The following is a 20,217-nucleotide window of genomic DNA, read 5'->3' as shown; positions in this document are numbered from 1 at the left end:
TTTCCCATTTAACAGATGAGAAAACGGAAGCACAGAAAAATTAACACGTTAAAAAAAACCCACACAGCTAATTAATGGCAAAGCCAGGTTTTAAATGCAGGCTCTCTTGAGACAGTTTCCATGCTCTTAACCTCTAGGTAATAAATATATAAAAGTCTGAAAAGATAATAAACCAAACTGTAACATACTCTTAGGATACGATCACGACACAGGTTTCACTTTAAACACTTCTGTTTTAGATTTATGCAAAGACCATGCACTGCTTTTTATAACAAACAAATGGAGGTTATTTACATCTTAAAAAAATATACTCAGTGGAACACAAAGTCTCTGGGTCTGCTAACAATCATTTTATTTGCTTATATTTCTGTACTCAGACTCTTCACCACTGCAAGGCTGTGGTTACTTGCTGTAACGCACATGCCTGAGCTTGCTCCTACTTCCATAAACATCCTTCCCCTGGAGAGAAGTCCTCTCCGTCTCGCTAACAGACACCTTTTTACTTACCTTTTTATTTATTTTTTTCAGTGTACCCAAATCCATTTCTTAACCTCTCCTTCAGGAGGCCTTCTAGGGCCTTACCTATACCATTTTTCACCTTTTTACTACGCTGCTTTGAAGAACTGCCCATTAGCAGTTTTATTTGTGTCCTCCAGAGCCATCAGCAAACTTCCTTGAAGGTGTCAGTACCTTCCTTCTCGAGCCAGGGGCGTGGAGCATACTGAGCAGGCAGAACCAGATTTCTCAAGACATTCCTACCACAAACAAGGGCTCCCTGGAGACAGGCTGGGTTCCAGATCTGGGACAGGGAAACTACAAGGTAAACCTTATTTGCCTTGGGCCAGAAAGCTAGGGAACAATCAGAGACTACTGGAGGAAGGTCAAAAGGATACAGAATCCACTATCCTTCAAAGGTGTTATGGTAGGTAATTAATTACAAAGTGAAAAATGTACAGTGAGCGGGCAGCACTTCCTAACCAAGTGATCAGACTCAGGAGCGCCTCCTGATGTGATAGGATATGAAGTACACAGCATCACTCAGAATCCTGTCAAGTGAATCCTGACAGAACAGACAGGGGATAAAAGAACAACTCAAAGACACTACAAGGAAATAATCAGATAACCAAGGACGTGTGCATTCTGCAAGACAACTGACTAGTCTCTTCAAAAAGCCAGCATCATGAAAATAAAGATGAAAGGACTGTTCTATACTAAGACTAAGAAATGTAACAATCACACACTACTTGTGAGCTTTGAAAGGATCTTGATTCCAAAAATTAACCAAAAACACAACGACTGAAGATGTTTAGGAGATAACTGATAAATTCAAACAGGGTTGACTATCAGAAGATATTAGGGAATTCTTGGCAATATTCTTACGTGTAATCATGGTACTGTATTAATAAGTAAGAAAGAATATCCCTGTCACTAGAAGATACATGCTGAAGATGATTACATGTAACCATGTAATGCGTGTGGTGTCATGTTGTCTGTGACCTAAAAATTTTCAACTAATACATATACAAATGCAATACACGTAAGAACTCATAAATAAAGCAATTAGAGCAAAATATGTAGGTGACTGTATACTGCAATTAGCTATAAGAATCTTCTTTAAACTTTTGTATGTTTGAAAATCATCACAATAAAAAGCTAGAAAGACTAAATAAAGTTATAAAATAATTAAAAGAAAAAAATTCCTTGTCTATAACTTTCACTTAGCACCTCTAGGTCATTTAACTTTTTTTTTAAGTACTTCCTGTCCATACAAGTAACCATAAGCCTCTTGAGGATAGTAAATTTTAGCAGGTTTGCAGATGCAAAAATAGCCCAACAAACGTAGTTATTCATAAGTAACACAACAGGCAAAACCCAAAATGTCTATTAATGTCAAGTCCTAGCTAGGATATGGAACAACATAAAGTTTCCCCTGATGGTAGAATAAGCACAATCACACTGGAAAAAAATCTGGCTCAGTCAAAACAGAGCTGAATGCATACATACCCCATGACCCAAGAACTTTTCTCCTGGTTGTATACCCATGAGAAACTCTAGCACATAGGCATCAGAAGCTAGGTACAAGAATGTTTATAGTAGTACTGTTTATAACAGTAAAAACCTAGAACCAAATTTCCATCAACAAAGGAATGAATAAACTGATACATTAATTCACAAATATTATACAGCAATGAAAATGAAAGAACTAGAGCTACATGCAACAAGGGTTAATCTCAAGAACAGAATATAAAGAAAGAAAGTTGCAGAAGACTACATGCAGTGATTTATAAAACCTTCAAAAACATCAAAACTAAACAATGTATTATCTAAGGAATCAAATACATGGAAAAGCAAATGAATGATAAAGGCAACTCAGAACAGGAAGTACCTCTAAGGTGAGAGACACATAGGTGCTTTCTGGTTTTACTTGCTTCATTAATATATTCTTGTTAATAATTCAGGTGGTTAAGTACAGAGGCATTTACTGTACCATATTTCTTTAGATACTATGGTTGACTTACTGTTAAGTTTTTTCTTCTATTCACCATTTAATAAAAACAAATGAGTTTTTTAAAAAAATACAGATCCTGACTTTAAGGTACTTAAAAACTTAAATTCAAAAGCAATACTAAATCATGTAATACCTCCATTTATATTTTCCTCTACATTTTAGTAGTGAACTATGCAAGGTTATCAGTATTCAAATAGTTAAGCCCATCACTAGTACCAGTTAGTGAAATAATCAGTAAGAAAATAAATGCCCAATCAGAGAGGGGGAAAAAAAAAGTCATGTCACATCTAAAACCTAATGGCACTTACAATTTACCTATTTTACTGAATGATTTGAGCTCATGGCTTGATTGATAAAGCAGGGCAACCTTCAGAATCTGATGCAAAGGGCTGCCCTTTTACACCTTTTATCAAGGCAGGACCAATTAATACAAGTTCTCAACAGAGATGGAGACATCTCTGTTGCCTGCCACTTTATAATAAGAAAATTGCTAAAGTCACAAAATCTCACTTATACCCTACCCACTTTTTAGAGGCCTGAGCCTATGACCTAGACAAAGGCCACAGTAGCAGACCCCATGACAGGGATTTTAGGAATGCCTTCCAACAGACACCACAGAGCTCTAGTGTATCAGGAAGAAGTCCTCACTGAACCTGGCTATAAAACAGACAGGTTACTGGGAAAAAAAAAAAAGAGACCTTTTTTTTTAAATAGTCAGAACCTTAACATGAGACCTATCCTCTTAATAATTTTAAGTGTCAGTATAAAGTACAATGGTAAAGAACAGATCTCTAGAACTTATCCATCTGCAGGACTGAACTTAAATGCCTGTTGATTACTAACTCCCCAATTCCCCCTTCACCCATTCCACTCTTTGAGCCTATGAATTTAACAATTGCAGGTACCTCATGTTAAGTGGAATCACTTTCAATGATTGGCTAATTTCTCTCAGCACAAAGTCCTCCAGGTTCATTTATGCTGCAGCACACTGCAAAATTCCCTTCTTTGTTAAAACTGCCTAGTATGCCATTATACGTTTATGCCACATTTTATTTACCCATTTATCTATCCATGGATATACAGAGGTTGTTTCCACAACTTAGCTACTGTGAACAGTGCACAAAAAGAAAAATCATTTGCAATGAATAGTTGAGAGGAAGTTTCAGAGGTCCCTCTCCCACGTTCAACTATTGCAGCTAAATATACACACTGAGAAAGGCGGGCCTAGCTTACACGGTGTGTTAAACTGTTCTTTATTCAAAGTCAGACCCAAGGCTAATACCAATCAAAGAAAAAAAAAGATTTATAATTGTTGAGCTGCCAAAGTATGAATAAGCACAAGCTTCATGTTAAAACTGAATCAAGAAAGGTTCAGGATCAAGCAGAGAGGATGGTTATATCTGTATTTTGTTTCATTAGAGCTTTAACATGGAGAGAATCTCAACGGTTGCCCTATAGCATATTCCTGCCCATGTTACATCTACTAAATGGATTTTCTATTAATACCAGAGACAACTCCTCATTTATACAGAAGGAGCCACCACGCTGGGTATGCGTTTAGCCATGGGCTTATGTGTCTGGCATCCCCACCAAATTAACTAAGACCAAACTAAAAATTGTGCAAGTATGCTAAACCTGAAAAAGACGCACCAAAAAAAAAGGAAGAAAAAAAAAAGTGACTACCACTTCTGTCACAAACTATATAAACAGTATAAGCTCATATCTACTTCCAATAACCCTTCAATCTCTAAAAAAGTAACTCGGAGTTAAAGATTGGTTAAACTTTTGATTATCTACCAACCAAATGATGTTTGCTTTTTACAAGTTCTACAATAAAAGTATAATTCATGCCAAAACTCCAACATAAGCATTTATAATACAAGCATGTCAATAAAAGGAGATCTCCATCCACCACCAGGAGGTTCTCAAACTAGTAATAATCCATTAACTACACTGTGAGAACTACCAGCACCTCAATGTGGGTTCAATCCTTGGTTTATATACCAGCCCCACCATTACTCTATACTCTCAAGTAATCAAAATGATTTAAAGTTTCACAAGAACGTTTATTGAAAAGCAGTTAAACAGCAGCTAAAAAATTAAAAAGAAAGTAAGCTCAACCATACATGAGTAAATACAAGACAGTACACCTATCACATAAAATATTATTCAGCCATTACAAAGGATAATGTAAATGGAGCCATTACACACATTCCAAATGTATTACTTAAGACATAAAAGAGAGCAAATTCCCTAAGATTATGTATATGATCAAGTTATTTTGATAACAATCCATACAAGTATACGCACATAAGTGTATGTAGGAATACATAAATATTTGTAAGACTACCCATCAAAAGACTTACAAAAATTATCACCAAGCAACCTTTCACCTGTATTTTCTAATTTTTCTACAATAAAAGTTATTTTTGTTTAAGAAAAAAAAATTCACAACTGGATACTGCTATCTTACAGCAATATCTAGAAATAGTGTGAGGTAATGTAAGGAATTTTAAGAAAATCCCTAGAAATGTCAGGAACTTTGTTATCAAAGGAGAAAGTGTTTTAGAGGACAGGGCTACATTTCAAAGACCTACATATTGGAAGTACAATTCTTTCCTCACTTTCCAACTCCAACATACGAGATGCCCACCCACTCATTTTCTTACTGAAGACCCAGGCAGTCACTTTACATGACCACTACTTCTTTGAAAGAACCTATTCCAAGAAGTTGTTCAAAATGTTCATAACAAATAAGGCTCCTCCTCAAACATTTTAAACCTTCCTTATGGCTAGCTACAATGGTAGTAGACATAAGGCATGTGCAACAACACTATTTACCGAACACAGTGTTGAGGCACTTTGCAAGCTCTTATTCACCTTCACCTCAACTATAAGGAGGGTGCATCATTAGCCCTGTCTTACAAAACAGGACACAACCTACTTAAGGACATGGTCGCAAAAAACCCAGGTAAGACTCCAAACCCAGGCTCCTTCCCTTTAAGTTCTTATGCCTTATGAAGGGCTGCAAATCACTCAGGTCCTTCTCTGCAGATCCTTTAACTACAGCCAAGATAGTATCTGCCCTGGAGTGTTCACTAAGGGCTTGACTGCTCTTTGCCTTTCCTTCTCAAGCCTAACGACCTTTTTTCTTTCATTTAATGAACTGAGTGCTTACTGTGTACAAGGTACTTACGAGAAATACAAAAATGAGTACAGCACAGCCTCCATCCTCAAAAAACTCTTACAAACTCTTTGGGACTATGAGTAAACTACTAAGCTACTATAAAACCTAGTCAACTACTACTGAATAAGATGGATACAGCTATCAAGAAATACCATCAAACATCACAAACTCCTGTAAAGCTCCATTTCAAGTGAAATAGGTTTTACTCATTAAAAAAACCAAAATTTGTCTTAAAATTAAGCATCTTAAGTAAAAATATTTCTATCTTCTAAGCATAAATACCGTATAACAATAAAAAGAGCTAACATTGATTAAATGTATTGCTACGCTAAGTGTTTTATTAATACATACAAACCCTGAGGTTGGTACTATTCAAAGCCCCATTTTAAAAGGCTGTAACTGGACCTTCCTGGTGGTACAGTGGATGAGAATCCACCTGCCAATGCAGGAGAAATGGGTTCGACCCACAGTCCAGGAAGATTCCACAAGCCACAGAGCAACTAAGCCCAGTGCACAACTACTGAGTCTGTGCTCTAGATTCAGGAGCCACAACTACTGAGCCCACAAGCTGCAACTCCCAAAGCCTGGGGGCCCTAAACCCAATGTGCTGCAACTAGAGAAGCCACTGCAATGAGATGCCCACTTACCGTAACTACAGAAAGCTGTTGCGCAGCAACAAAGACTTAGCACAAACGAAAATAATATAATTAATGTTAAAAAATAAAAGGCTATAACAAAAAACAAAGGTTACCTGCCTAAAGCACACAGCTAGTAAGTAATGGAACTGTGATTCAGTTGTGGCAGTTTATTCTGGCTTCCCTGGTGGCTCAGCAGTAAAGAATCTGCCTGCCAATTCATGAGATGAGGGTTCCATCCCTGGGTTGGGAAGATCCCCTGGAGGAGGAAATGGCAACCTACTCCAGTATTCTTGCCTGGAAACCTACTCCAGTATTCTTGCCTGGAAAATTCCACGGACAGAGGAGCCTGGGGGGTTGCAGTCTATGGGGTCCCAGAGTTGGACACAACTGAGCATGCACGAATGCACCTCTTTATTCTGCCTTTTGACTCAAGCATTTATTGACCACCTATTACATGCAGAGCATTGTGTTGAGAAATGAGGAGAGGGCAGTGAGAGTTTAGTCATGATGCTCACCTTCTGACTGAAAGACAGATAAACAAAAATCAAATGATCAGACTGTATAAAATGTTATAAAGGAAATAAGGTGGTGTGACAAGATAACTGGAAAAGGCTTACTTCTGTTCTCTTGTCGTTTTGTTCACAGTTTATTCCCAAAGACAAGCGGGTCAGATAATCAACCTGGGGACCACAGAAGTAAGGAGAAGAGAAAAGACAGACCACTGCTAGTGAAGATGATCAGAGAAGTGGCAAGGAGAAGCCCCAGTTTCATCATACATGTGGAAATTGGCTTAGTGATTGAACAAGGTCTCAAGCTGGGACTGAAAGAGCATCTGTGATTTCAGAAGACAGGTGATATTATGGGTAAAGGAGTAAGTATAAATACTGCTAAGTCGCTTGAGTTGTGTCCGACTCTGTGCGACCCCATAGACGGCAGCCCAGCAGGCTCCTTCGTCTCTGGGATTCTCCAGGCAAGAATATTGGAGTGGGTTGCCATTTCCTTCTCCAGTGCATTAAAGTGAAAAGTGAAAGTGAATCACTCAGTCGAGTCTGACTCTTCGCGACCCCATGGCTGCAGCCTACCAGGCTGCTCCGTCCATGAGGTTTCCCAGGCAAGAGTACTGGAGTGGGTTGCCATTTCCTTCTCCAAAGTATAAATACAGACTCTGGTTAAAGCAAGAGAATAAAGCTGGACTCAGAAGAGCTGCCCTGACTATGAGGCTAGAATCCTGCAAGCAATGGTAATTCTGCTCATCATAGGTGAGGGAGAAGCACAGTCAGACTGCTATGTTAGGGGAAAAATAACTTTTGCACGAAAGGTTTTGTTCCTTTATTTGTGTGTGTGTGTGTGTGTGTGTGTGTGTGTGTGTGTGTGTCTGTGTCTGTGTGTCTGTGTGAGTGTTTACTTGCAAGTTGGGAAACTACAGTAGAGAAATGAACTAAGAGAAACTGGTGAGAAACTTTAAAAACTGACTAAAGGAGGAAGCAACAGGAATGAAGAGATAGCTTCAAGCATCAGTCAGGATATATTCGACTACAGGCATAACAATGGAACAAGAAATATAGCTGCAGAATCCAACATGAAATACCTACCATACTAAATATACCCTGCGTGTTTTCACAAATGTGTTGGCATGTTCCCACAAACCCCAATGAACCAATGTCCTTTCTACTAAATAATGCATGCCTAGGAGAGTATCACCTATCCGTGATGACTATAGTTTCAAGGCATCTTTTCAGAATCTCAACAGGTGTCTGTACATATTATTTCATTTAGCATTACAAAACGACAACTAAATTTGAGCAAAACATAAACCACCACATTATTCTACTCAGAGAGTACATGATTTTCAAAAACAAACTACTTGATTTTTTTTTTAAGTCCAGGTCCCACACAGGCCTCAACAAATCACAGAATTTGAAAATTATTTTAAAGAAACAAAAGGACTCAGACCAGGTTCAGCATGTTGAGAAGTCCCAGTGCTATTTTTAGAAAGAGCAACACTTCTCCAAGTGTAACTTTTTCCAAATGATACTAACAAGGTCAAGGATCATATCCTATCTGCAAACAAGATCTGCACAACATTGCTAGGATCTTTTACAATGGCTTATCTTACAAGTGTTGGGATCTCTGGGATTTTATTTACATCTTCATTTCACATATAGCTTTATGTTTACACATTTTATATTTGAAAGTTATATTATTTGTGTTTATTGCTCATGTTTTCCTTCTATTCATTTGTGTGTGTGTATATATGTGTGTGTGTGTGTGTGTGTGTGTGTGTGTGCGCGCCACGCTCTACTGCCAGCCTTAAAAAAAAAACTGTGTTTGTTTTATTAAGATTTCACATTCACTGGATAATTTGGGTCTCAGAACAACCTTGTGAAATACATTAGTAAAAACTTCGTCTTCCCCTCTGTACAGTGGTGGGACTGGAGCTCAGAAAGATAAACGTGACTAGTTCAAGATCTCACAGTCAATGGCAAGGACGGGGCCCTGTCGGTGCCTTTAGACTCTTTGTGCATGCTGTCCTCCCCGCAGGACACTACCAATTTCGTACTTGAATATTCCCGTGCCTCACTTCAACAAAACTGGATTGTAACTAAAAGCCGTACAAATGCTGCCAGGCCAAAACTCTGAGCGTCTAAATGCAGCCGGAACACTAGGACTCTTCAGTAAACAAACACCAGCACGCGTTTCAGTCCGGACACCATTCAATGCTGGCTTTGCTCCACTGCACAAAACTTGTTAAAATATGGCCTTAAAGCATAATCCTTAATGGAACTGTCTTTTTCGCTCAGTGGGAAGTTCAGTTAATCTGAGGTGACTCATACTATTACCTTATGGTTTTGTAAATCAATAATTCTGAGTGCCAAAGGAGAAGAACGAATTACACAGATCCCTCTCCATCCGCAACTCCAAAGTTGCGTAAGTGTCCATGTGCGGTAGTAAAACCTAGGGACAGAGGTGGGTGGGGCTGTAGCTAGCACTGCCCCTCTCGGCGCCCCCACCGTCGCAGGTAACCCTTCTCCAAGCGCAGCGGGTCTCTTCCGACCCCTAATCCCGTAGGACCAGAGTGACTACCCGGCCCCGCAGCCCCCACCGACCAAGACCAGAGCCCCGCCGGGAGCTGCAGCTGTGGCGACTCGCACAGCCAGGGCTACCCCCTTCCCCGGCGATCCCACCTGTCCCGTGTAACCCGCACACCTGGCAGCCCCCGCCCGGTCAGAAGATGCGCCTAGAGAACTGGCTCCTAAACGCGGCGCCCTAGGGCAGTTGGGAGACCCGGGGCAAGTCCGCTTCCGACCCCAGCCCACAAAGCAGCGCGCCCGCGCCCCCACCCCCGCGGGCGCCCCAGATCCCCGGGAGGAGAGAGGGGGCGGCGGCGCGGCAGACTAGGCGGAGGAGGAAGAGCGGCCGGCGAGCCCGCCCGGGGAAGAGGAGGAGCGTGTCCCGACCGGCCGCGAGGGCAAAGCGGAGAGAGAAGGGCGGCAGCGGCGGGGCCGCGGGGGAAGCAGGAGTCTACCTGCGAGCAGAAGTACGAGCCCTGGATGCCCAGCTTGATGCAGGTGGGGCACTGGAGCTTGGCCTCGCTGCTGCAACCGTCCGTCTCGCACACACGCGTCTCCACCGCCGCCATGCTGCCTGGCTACTGGAGGAGCGCCTCACCGAGGAAGAAGGGGAGGAGGGAGGGAGGAACGGCTGGGCAGAGGGAGGGCAGGGGAGGGGAGAGAGGCCGAGCCGGGGGAGGAGCTCGGACCGCCGGGCCTGGGCGCGGGAGGAGGAGGAGCGCGGGGCCTGCCCAGGGCACGCTGCGCGCCCCGCCCCGCCCCGCGCGCGCAGCTGGCCCCGCCCCGTGGCCTTCGCCCCGCCCCTCACCCGAGGCCCCCAGCCTCTCGGCCGCCAGCGCGCACGTGGTAGCCGCAAGGATACTTGGCCTGCCCCTCGTCCTCTCCGCGCGGTCACGCTTCTACCTGGCGCGAGCCGGCGCCGGGAGCCCAGGTGCGGCCGACTAGGAAAGGCCCCCTCGGTTGCCTAAGGAGAAATCCCCAGTTGTCGCCTACAGACTGGATCACAGGGTCTTGAACGTCTGCCTTACTCTCAGGCCGTTGGAAAGGACGCTCCACTCCTCTGTGTTGGTCTACCCGGCAGCTCCTTGGAAAAGGAAAGTAACTCCATTTTTAAGTTCTGTTTCTCGCAGATAGTGTCTGCTTTGAGGCCTGAGGACCACCGCTCATTCATAAAGAAAGGAAGCCCGGGAACTGTTAATGAAGAAGTGTGCTGGGTTTTGTGTCAGCTTTCCCTCGTGCCCTCTTATTTTTCACACCATTCTCCCCTCCATTCGCAAAGTACGTGCTAGTGATAGTAACACAACTCCTGAATATCCAGTACAATTTTTTGGATTATACCAGTTGATTGTTTAAGAGGTAAATAGGGGAGGGTTGTGTTGATCATGAAATGTCACAATTTAAAGAAGCTTTAGAGGTCATCTAATGCAAACCTAAGGCTCTTCGGCTACATCCCAGGTGTGCCATTTTCTAATTTGCACTTGCGTATGGTTCTGTCAAGAGGGAGGAGGGACGCACTAGTACTTACTGATCATCAACTTGGTAGTGCAAGTTCGTGTGCCCAACTGCACAGTGAGAGCAAAGAAACCAAAACACTGGCGTTTGGAGCAGAGAAAGGTTTATTGTAGGACTGTGTAAGGAGATGGATGACTCCTTGTTCTAAACCGCACCCCCCCCATCCCACCCCATCCCCAGCCCCCAACCCTGGCTCCCTGAAGGGTTTTGGCAACACATTTTTTTAAAGCCTGGTGAAGGATGGAGGGAGTTGCAAGGTGTGCGATCAGCTGGTTTACAATTTTCTGATTGACTAAAAGTGAGGTAACAGGGTGGTATCTCGGGTAAACCGCAGTCCTAGGCGACAGAAGGCCTGCGGCTCTGTGCTTATGGTTATCAAGTAACATCTTCCATTCTGTGAAGGGTTTTCACATCTATTAAACAATTCAGGTAGTGTGAGTTAAATACTATTATCTGGGTATTTCAGAGAGGAGCTAAAACAGAGGATTTAGGGAAAGGCCACATGGAAGGCCCCATAGGATCCCGCTCCATTGCAAACTAAGTGCAGAGAACTTTGTGTTACCTAATTAATATTTTTTAAAATCTTTCCAAATTTGATAGATGAGAAAAGCACATACTTATTTTCAATAGTTTTGTTACATAAGCAGTAGATATAGATAATGTAATAAAATCAAATAATAAATTGTAAAATGTTATATATACATAAAAAGAAATCAAGCACCAAATATATGTATATACATAGACGTATGTGTATATGCACATACAGGCTTTCTTAGTGTCTCAGAGGTAAAGAATCCAGCTGCCAATGTAGGAGATGTGGGTTCAATCCCTGGGTCGGAAAGATACACCGGAGAAGGAAATGGCAACCCACTCCATTATTCTTGCCTGGGAAATCCCATAGACAGAGGAGCCTGGTGGGCTATAGTCCATGGGGTCTAAAAGAGGCAGACACGACTTAGTGACTAAACAACAGTAAAAACAATATGCACATATAGCACATGTATATGGAATATTTTTAAACAAAAACTGGATCATACTATGCAGAGTATTTAGTTACCTGTTTTGTTCAAGTTGTGAACTATATTGCCATCAAATATACTTTTTCCAGGAAATTCCCTTGTGGTCTGCTGGTTAGGACTCTGCACTTCCACTGTAGGGGGCACAAGTTTTATCTCTGCTTGGTGAGCTAAGATCCCATATGCTGTGTGGTGCAGTAAAAAATATATCATATATATGTAATGCATATTGGGCCTCCCCTGTGGCTCAGCTGGTAAAGAATCCGCCTGCAATATGGGAGACCTGGGTTGGATCCCTGGGTTGGAAAGAGCCCCTGGAGAAGGGAACAGCTACCCACTCCAGTATTCTGGCCTGGAGAGTTCCATGGACTGTATAGTCCGTGGGATCACAGAGAGTCGGACATGACTGAGCAACTTTCACATAATGCATATATATGTATGTTTTATAAATATGTGTGTGTACTTTTTCCACATAATTTTGATGTCTGTATAATATTCTGTTATATAATTTACTGAGCCAAATTCACTAATAAGAGACATTTAGAATATTTTCAATTGTTCAGTTCAGTTCAGTCGGTCAGTCGTGTCCGACTCTTTGCGACCCCATGAATCGCAGCACGCCAGGCCTCCCTATCCATCACCAACTCCCGGAGTTTACCCAAACCCATGTCCATCGAGTCGGTGATGCCATCCAACCATCTCATCCTCTGTCATCCCCTTCTCCTCCTGCCCCCAATCCTTCCCAGCATTAGGGTCTTTTCCAATGAGTCAACTCTTCGCATGAGGTGGCCAAAGTATTGGAGTTTCAGCTTCAGCATCAGTCCTTCCAATGAACACCCAGGACTGATCTCCTTTAGGATGGACTGGTTGGATCTCCATGCAGTCCAAGGGACTCTCAAGAGTCTTCTCCAACACCACAGTTCAAAAGCATCAATTCTTTGGTGCTCAGCTTTCTTTACAGTCCAACTCTCACATCCATACATGACCACTGGAAAAACCATAGCCTTGACTAGATGGATCTTTGTTGGCAAAGTAATGTCTCTGCTTTTAAATATGCTATCTAGGTTGGTCATAACCTTCCTTCCAAGCCCAAAAAAATAAAGTCTGACACTGTTTCCCCATCTATTTGCCATGAAGTGATGGGACCGGATGCCATGATCTTAGTTTTCTGAACGTTGAGCTTTAAGCCAACTTTTTCATTCTCCTCTTTCACTTTCATCAAGAGGCTCTTTAGTTCTTCTTCACTTTCTGCCATCAGAGTGGTGTCATCTGCATATCTGAGGTTATTAATATTTCTCCTGGCAATCTGGATTCCAGCTTGTGTTTCTTCCAGCCCAGCGTTTCTCATGATGTATTCTGCATATAAGTTAAATAAGCAGAGAGACAGTATACAGCCTTGACGTACTCCTTTTCCTATTTGGAACGAGTCTGTTGTTCCATGTCCAGTTCTAACTGTTGCTTCCTGACCTGCATACAGGTTTCTCAAGAGACAGGTCAGATGGTCTGGTATTCCCATCTCTTTATAAACAAAGCTTCTGTATCTTTTTAGTTCTAGCTTTACATAAATCCTTATTTATTTAGGATATATTCTTAAAAGTAGAATTGCTGCATCAAAGGATTGTCACTGCTGTTGATTCTTTTTTATATAGTTTGCTAGTTTGTTCCTCAGAAAGTGTATAAAATTTATACTCTGGTCAGAACTATATTGGGGATCTTATTTCCTGAGACCTTGCTAGTGCTAGGTATTATCTATTTTTAATGTTTTTCATTGGGATAAATAGATAAATCTATTTGTTATCAAATTATAGTAAGGCTGAACATTTTTCTCTGATTATACCTTTTTTATTTCTATTTTCATGTGTTTGCCTTTATTTGTTTAAATGTATATTTTCAAGAACAATGCTAAAAAAAAGTCAAGACACAAATTGGCCACGGTACCATCACCTAAACTCATCAGTGTTTCATCTATCCTATTTACCTTCAATCCTTTTTCATATGTGTATTAAATGTTTACATATTTGCTGTTATTGATGGAATATTTTGTTCTGCATTTTCACATAACACTATGCCATGGATTATTCTTAGATTTATAGAAAACCAGAAGTCCCATTCCTTTTCTATATGATAACTCTTTGTGTATTTGTACTATCATGTCTTATGGTTTGTACGTTCTTACTGTATTCCCTTGTATTTTACTGTATGCCTAGATCCCTTGTCATCTTTGTCCATCTACTCTGGAGGAATTCCAGTTTGCTGGCTTCTGATGGGTTGTGCGCAGGATTGAGCTAATCCGATAGAGGAACAGGAATTTCTGAAAATTCTAGTTAAAAAGACTCTCAGGGTTCTTCTCAGGCACAAGGAGACTGGAAACTCCTGTTGGCCATCTCCTCTGGAGGCTGCTATTTCCTTGATCTTTATGAAAGCCATACTGTAGGCCAATTAAGAGCACAGAGGTTGCATTAAGATAGGCACTGTTCAGTTCAGTCGCTCAGTCATGTCCACCTCTTTGCAACCCCATGGACTGCAGCATGCTAGGTTTTCCTGTCTGTCACCAATTCCCGAAGCTTACTCAAACTCATGTCCATAGAGTCGGTGATGACATCCAACCATCTCATCCTCTGTCGTCCCTTCTCCTCCGGCCTTCGATCTTTCCCAGCATCACGGTCTTTTCAAATGAGTTAGTTCTTCACATCAGGTGGCCAAAATATTGGAGTTTTAGCTTCAGCATCAGTCCTTCCAATGAATATTTAGGACTAATTTCCTTTGGGATGGACTGGTTGGATCTCCTTGCAGTCCATGGGACACTCAAGAGACTTCTGCAACACAACAGTTCAAAAGCATCAATTCTTCTGTGCTCAGCTTTCTTTATAGTCCAACTCTAACATCCATACATGACTACTGGAAAAACCATGGCTTTGGCTAGATGGGCCTTTGTCGGCAAAGTAATGTCTCTGCTTTTTAATACGCTGTCTAAGTTGGTCATAGCTTTTCATCCAAGGACCAAGCATCTTTTAATTTCATGGCTGCAGTCACCATCTGCAGTGATTTTGGAGCCCCCCAAATAAAGTCTCTAACTGTTTCCATTGTTTCCCCATCTATTTGCCATGAAGTGATGGGACCAGATGCCATGATCTTAGTTTTCCAAATGCTGAGTTTTAAGGCAACTTTTAAACTCTCCTCTTTCGCTTTCATCAAGAGGCTCTTTAGTTCTTCTTCGCTTTCTGCCATAAGGGTGGTGTCACCTGCTTATCTGAAGTTATGGATATTTCTCCCAGCAATCTTGATTCCAGCTTGTGCTTCATCCAGCCCAGCATTTTGTGTGATGTACTCTGCATAAAAGTTAAATAAGCAGGGTGACAATATACAGCCTTGACGTACTCCTTTCCTGATTTGGAACCAGTCTGTTGTTCCATGTCTAGTTCTAGCAGTTGCTTCTTGCCCTGCATACAGATTTCTCAGGAGTCAGGTAAGGTGGTCTGGTATTCCCATCTCTTTAAGAATTTACCACAGTTTATTGTGATCCACACAGTCAAAGGCTTTGGCGTAGTCAAAAAAGCAGAAGTGGATGTTTTTCTGGAATTCTCTTGCTTTTTCGATGATCCAACAGATGTTGGCAATTTGATCGCTGGTTCCTCTGCCTTTTCTAAATCCAACTTGAGTTGACACCTCTTCCTGCAAACCCCTTCCCTTAGTCATATTTCCATATCAGAAAAATACAAATTAGAGTACCTTCTTTATAGAGTTCTGTCATAATTAATTTGGATCGACTTTTTAAAGTGCTTAAGAGGCAGATAAGTTATCGTTATCATCAATATTAGTTAGCCTTGCTGTAAGTTTCTCTTTGGTCCCCTTCACCCCCACAAGACAAGCTATTGAGTGACATAAACTTCCTTGACCACCATTCTGGCTGTTCTTAAGACAATCAATTTTATGCTTTTGTTTAATTGTGAAAAAGTAACAAAACAGATTTTTATGAAATTATGCCAGACATAGTCTACTTTATTCTTTTCTTCCTTCTGATATTTTTAACTCAAAGTCCCTATTGGACATCAATTTCTGTTTTAATTCCTGTGGGCAGAGTTCAGGTAGCCAACTTATAGCCAAAAGAATGGACTTTAGAGTCCCAGATAAGAATTTGGTGTTTCTCAGAGTCCTTTGGCCCTAGAGGCACTTGTTTCTCTGAACTTTAACACACAGAAAAGCATTTTTCAGATAATGTCTAAGCACATACCCAAAGCTATCTCCAACTAGCTAGTCTGCTTCAAGTGTCCATGGGCAGTTTATATTCAATATGATCAAAAAGAAACAATTGTCCTCTATTGGGCACTTTTGTCACCCCCTTTAAATCTGCTTTTCTTTCTGAATTCGCTATTTTGTTTGATGACATCCTTTCTATTTTTATCTCCCAAGTTAAAAATTAGGCTCTCTCAGGACTTCCCTGGTGGTCCAATGGTTAGGATTCAGCACTTTGACTGCCATGGCCCGAGTTCAGTCCCTGGTCAGGGAACTGAGATGTTGCAAGCCATGTGGCACAGCCAAAAAAGAAATTGGGCTCTCTCTTCTTCCCCATGCTCCAACATCAAATTAATTACTCAATCCTATAGGTTTTATCTTCTAAATAGTTGTTTTCTGTATTCTCTCTATTCTTTGGCTGCATTTTTAGTTTAGGCCATTTTAATCCTAAGGTTTACAGTAGCTTCTTAACGACCTCTAATTCCACTGAATCTAATCCCTGCCATCAAACTGATTGTTCTAAGAGATAAATCTGATCATTCCTTTCCCATGCTTAACATCCTTCCCTAATATGGGGCCTGTGGAGCTGGAGCCAAGATCCAAGAGGTAACCAGAGCTCGAAGAATTGGGGCCAGTGAAACAGTCAGAGCTAAGGGGATCTGTGGGAACACTAGGCCAAAGCAAAGGAGATAATCAAGGATCAGGAGCTTGGTACATAAAAGGAAAATGAGAAAATAAGTAGCTAAGGATATTGAGAGGCAAATTTTCACTGTCTAAGCAGAAAGTTTAAAATATGGGAAAGCTGAAGGCTAGAATGAATCGTGTAGGATTATACTGGAAATAGAAGTATCAGTGTGAACTCAAACTTTAGATAGATAATACAGTTGTATGTGTATATGTTTGGGTAACACTTCACCCACTAAGAGGACCTAGTAGCAATGAACACACCAAATTTCCAGATCTTGGTTTCTAAAAACCATTCCCCACTAAAAGGAATCATAGCTTCTTGGAGAATTGGCACATTACAGGAACAGGGGAAGTACAAGATAAGTCTGTAAAGTCGCATTGTACCAAAATATAAAGTAAAGCTCAAAAATGATGGAGAGTATAAAAAGGACATTGGAGCCAATTTGAAGGAGCTCCCGCTGCCGAAACTGGAGATAATCTGAGGTTTAGAATAAATAATGATAGTATCAGGTTATAAGCCATTTTAAAAAGTGGTCATCCGTGAACCCATACTGATAAAAACACACAAATAAACACACAAATGAGAAACTAAAGTAAGCATTTCTTTATAACAGAATGTCAGATATTAAATGTGGAAGAAATGAAGTTGTTAGAAAATTACAAACTAGTGGAGGTGATGGAATTCCAGTTGAGCTATTTCACATCCTGAAAGATGATGCTGTGAAAGTGCTGCACTCAATATGCCAACAAATTTGGAAAACTCAGCAGTGGCCACAGGACTGGAAAAGGTCAGTTTTCATTCCAATCCCAAAGAAAGGCAATGCCAAAGAATGTTCAAACTACCGCACAATTGCACTCATCTCACACGCTAGTAAAGTAATGCTCAAAATTCTCCAAGCCGGGCTTCAGCAATACATGAACCGTGAACTTCCAGATGTTCAAGCTGGTTTTAGAAAAGGCAGAGGAACCAGAGATCAAATTGCCAACATCCGCTGGATCATCAAAAGAGCAAGAGAGTTTGAGAAAAACATCTATTTCTGCTTTATTGACTATGCCAAAGCCTTTGATTGTGTGGCTCACAATAAACTGTGGAAAATTCTTCAAGAGATGGGAATACCAGACCACCTGACCTGCCTCTTGAGAAACCTGTATGCAGGTCAGGAAGCAACAGTTAGAACTGGACATGGAACAACAGACTGGCTCCAAATAGGAAAAGGAGAACATCAAGGCTATATATTGTCACCCTGCTTCTTTAACTTATATGCAGAGTACATCATGAGAAATGCTGGGCTGGAGGAAGCACAAGCTGGAATCAAGATTGCTGGGAGACATATCAATAACCTCAGATATGCAGATGACACCACCCTGATGGCAGAAAGTGAAGAAGAACTAAAGAGCCTCTTGATGAAAGTGAAAGAGGAGAGTGAAAAAGTTGGCTTAAAGCTCAACATTCAGAAAACTAAGATCATGGCATCCGGTCCCATCACTTCATGGCAAATAGATGGGGAAACAGTGAAAACAATGGCTAACTTTATTTTGGGGGGCTCCAAAGTCACTGCTGATGGTGATTGCAGCCATGAAATTAAAAGGCGCTTACTCCTTGGAAGGAAAATTATGACCAACCTAGACAGCATATTGAAAAGCAGAGACATTACTTTGTCAACAAAGGTCCATCTAGTCAAGGCTATGGTTTTTCCAGTGGTCATGTATGGATGTGAGAGTTGGACTATAAAGAAAGCTGAGCGCAGAAGAATTGATGCTTTTGAACTGTGGTGTTGGTGAAGACTCTTGAGAGTCCCTTGGTCTGCAAGGAGATACAACCAGTCCATCCGAAAGGAAATCAGTCCTGAATATTCATTGGAAGAACTGATGCTGAAGCTGAAACTCCAATATTTTGGCCACCTGATGCGAAGAGCTGACTCATTTGAAAAGACCGTGATGCTGGGAAAGATTGAGGGCAGGAGAAGGGAACGACAGAGGATGAGATGGTTGGATGGCATCACTGACTCAAAGGACATGGGTTTGGGTGGACTCTGGGAGTTGGTGATGGACAGGGAGGCCTGGCATTTTGTGATTCATGGGGTCGCAAAGAGTTGGACACTACTGAGCGACTGAACTGAATAGTAATACTTGAGCTTCCCTTGTGGCTCAACTAGTAAAGAATCCGCCTGCAATGAGGGAGACCTGGATTCAACCCCTGGGTTGGGAAGATCCCCTGGCGAAGGGAAAGGCTCCCCAATCCAGTATTCTGGCCTTGAGAATTCCATGGACTATATAGTCTGTGGGATCCAAAGAGTCCAACACAACTGAGGGACGTTCGCTTTCACAGTAATATTGGGCTTCCCAGTGGCTCAGCGGTAAAGAATCCCCTGACAAGCAGGAGACACTGGTTCGATCCCTGGGTCAGAACGATCCCCTGGAGGAAAGCACGGCAACCCACTCCAGTATTCTTGAGTGGAGAGTCCCGTAGACAGAGGAGCCTGGCGGGCTACAGTCCATAGCATCACAAAGAGTTGGACACGACTAAAGCAACTTAGCACAGGTGCACGCATAGTAATACTTTACTCAGGCAAGTGCAAAAATGATTGGGAGAAAATTTGTTAAGGAACAGAATAGTTACATAACCTCAGTGTAACTCCCTACCAAATATATACCATTTAAAAAGGCAAAATAGGAACTTCACAGCTGAGAAACCTTGCAGATGCTTTCCTATGTTCTCAAGGTTAAAATCACCAGTAATAGGACAAATCAACTTTGTGCATCTCCTAATATGAAACACCAAGAACACAGTATATCTTTTGTGGTATTCCTGCCAAAAATGCATAATTGACTCTAATCATGAGGAAACATCAGACAAATCCAAACAGAAGACAGTCTATAATATAATTGACCTGTACACTTCAAAAGGCCAGTGTCCCAACAGAGAAAGATTTGAGGAACTATTCCAGATCTAAAGAGACATAGCAATTAAATACAACACCTGAAACTGGTTTGAATCTTGGACCAAAAGAAAATAAAATGTTTTTGCTATAATAGAAATTGGTTGTATTTGATCCTTATTTAATCTCTTGGTGAAATTACTATTTCTTCAAGATCCAACTCATATCACTTCACCCATTAAATTTGTGTTGACCCATGCAACTGTGACTTCCATGTGGCTCAGACAGTAAAGAATCTGCCTGCAATGCAAGAGACCTATGTTAGATCCCTGGGTTGGAAAGATCCCCTAGAGAAGGGAATGGCTACCCACTCCAGTATTCTGGCCTGGAGAATCCCAGGGACTGAGAAGCCTGGCAGGCTACAGTCCATGGGGTCGCAAAGAGTTGGACACGACTGAGCAACTGACACTTTCACTTCATGCAAC

The 20,217-nt window shown here is 41.6% G+C and overlaps 1 protein-coding gene across 1 annotated transcript in view; it reads right to left on the bottom strand.

Moving 5' to 3' along the window:
* Positions 1–10,010, bottom strand: part of METAP1 (methionyl aminopeptidase 1) — a 50,249-nt gene extending 40,239 nt beyond the window's left edge. The window contains exon 1 of the mRNA XM_081596591.1: positions 9,861–10,010. Within this exon, the coding sequence (XP_081452717.1) occupies positions 9,861–9,974 (114 nt within the window). The 5' untranslated portion in view covers positions 9,975–10,010. The remainder of the gene's footprint in view (positions 1–9,860) is intronic.
* Between the last annotated feature and the right edge of the window lie 10,207 nt (positions 10,011–20,217).

This window comes from Giraffa tippelskirchi, chromosome 1 (genome assembly GCF_054371585.1).
Source record: "Giraffa tippelskirchi isolate mGirTip1 chromosome 1, T2T-mGirTip1v1.2.pri, whole genome shotgun sequence".
In the NCBI taxonomy this organism is placed as follows: Eukaryota; Metazoa; Chordata; class Mammalia; order Artiodactyla; family Giraffidae; genus Giraffa; species Giraffa tippelskirchi.
This window is presented reverse-complemented; position numbering and strand designations above follow the sequence as displayed.